The sequence below is a fragment of the Brassica oleracea genome, unplaced genomic scaffold, assembly GCF_000695525.1.
Source record: "Brassica oleracea var. oleracea cultivar TO1000 unplaced genomic scaffold, BOL UnpScaffold05492, whole genome shotgun sequence".
In the NCBI taxonomy this organism is placed as follows: Eukaryota; Viridiplantae; Streptophyta; class Magnoliopsida; order Brassicales; family Brassicaceae; genus Brassica; species Brassica oleracea.
The window spans coordinates 1-841 of record NW_013622014.1 but is presented as its reverse complement, the minus strand read 5'-3'; the positions used below and the strand labels follow the sequence as shown (position 1 = coordinate 841).

General features: G+C 49.3%; 1 protein-coding gene across 1 annotated transcript; it reads left to right on the top strand.

Moving 5' to 3' along the window:
- Nucleotides 1–3: 3 nt before the first annotated feature.
- LOC106322051 lies at nt 4–576 on the top strand (the record flags this gene model as incomplete). Its single annotated transcript, XM_013760238.1, has 1 exon — nt 4–576. A coding segment is annotated over one exon (573 nt), but the record flags the coding sequence as incomplete, so codon positions are not given.
- Nucleotides 577–841: the final 265 nt, after the last annotated feature.

The following is an 841-nucleotide window of genomic DNA, read 5'->3' as shown; positions in this document are numbered from 1 at the left end:
TCCTGGGTCACACACTCGGCTCGTTTCCGTTGCATCATCCGCTTCTACTGCACGCACTGCCTCCTACGCAAACACCCGACGTCGTTTCGCCCGTCCTGCTTAGCCTTCTACGATTCCTCCCCGCCGCACCACTCTCACCGCGTCTCCTGCTCCGACTGCGGCTCCTACACGCACATCCACTGCGCAGACGACGCAAACTCCACTCCTTACCGCTGTCCCCCTTGCCGTGACCCTGACTCCTTCTCCTTCTTCCGCCCTATCATCGACGCCAACGGCGTCCGCTGCGTCGATAAATCCCTCTCGGGAGCGTTCTTATGCGCGGCCAAGATCTCTGCCTCTTCCATGAACAAGGCCGTCAGCTTCGCTAAATGCGAAGCTGAGCGGAAAGGAAAAGACGCTGCCGTAGCGAGGAAGAGAGCACGCGAGGCTCTGGATGACGTCATCAAGCTCGACGAGAAGGCGAAGTCGGACGTTGAGTTCTCCGCGAATCGAGATCAGAAACCAAGTCTGAGTCCTGCATCCACCAATTCATATCAACTCAAGAAACCGAAGGCAGATCACCCTTCAGTTAAGTAAGAACATTAATGTTTTGTCTGGACAACAGACAAGTATGATAACTTGAAGCAGTTCGTGACTTCGTGTTCTCCATGAAAGAAGCTTCAAGCTAGGATTCGAGTTTGGTGTTAGATTATGCAAGTGATCTCCTTTATTTTAGGTGACTTTGTGTAGAAGTAGTTTTTGGAACTAAACAAATGCTTCAAGTTATTCATATGAATATTTTAGGGTTTTTTTGCTGACCTATAACTTAAAGTCAAACACAAAACTAACCTTTTTTTTTTTT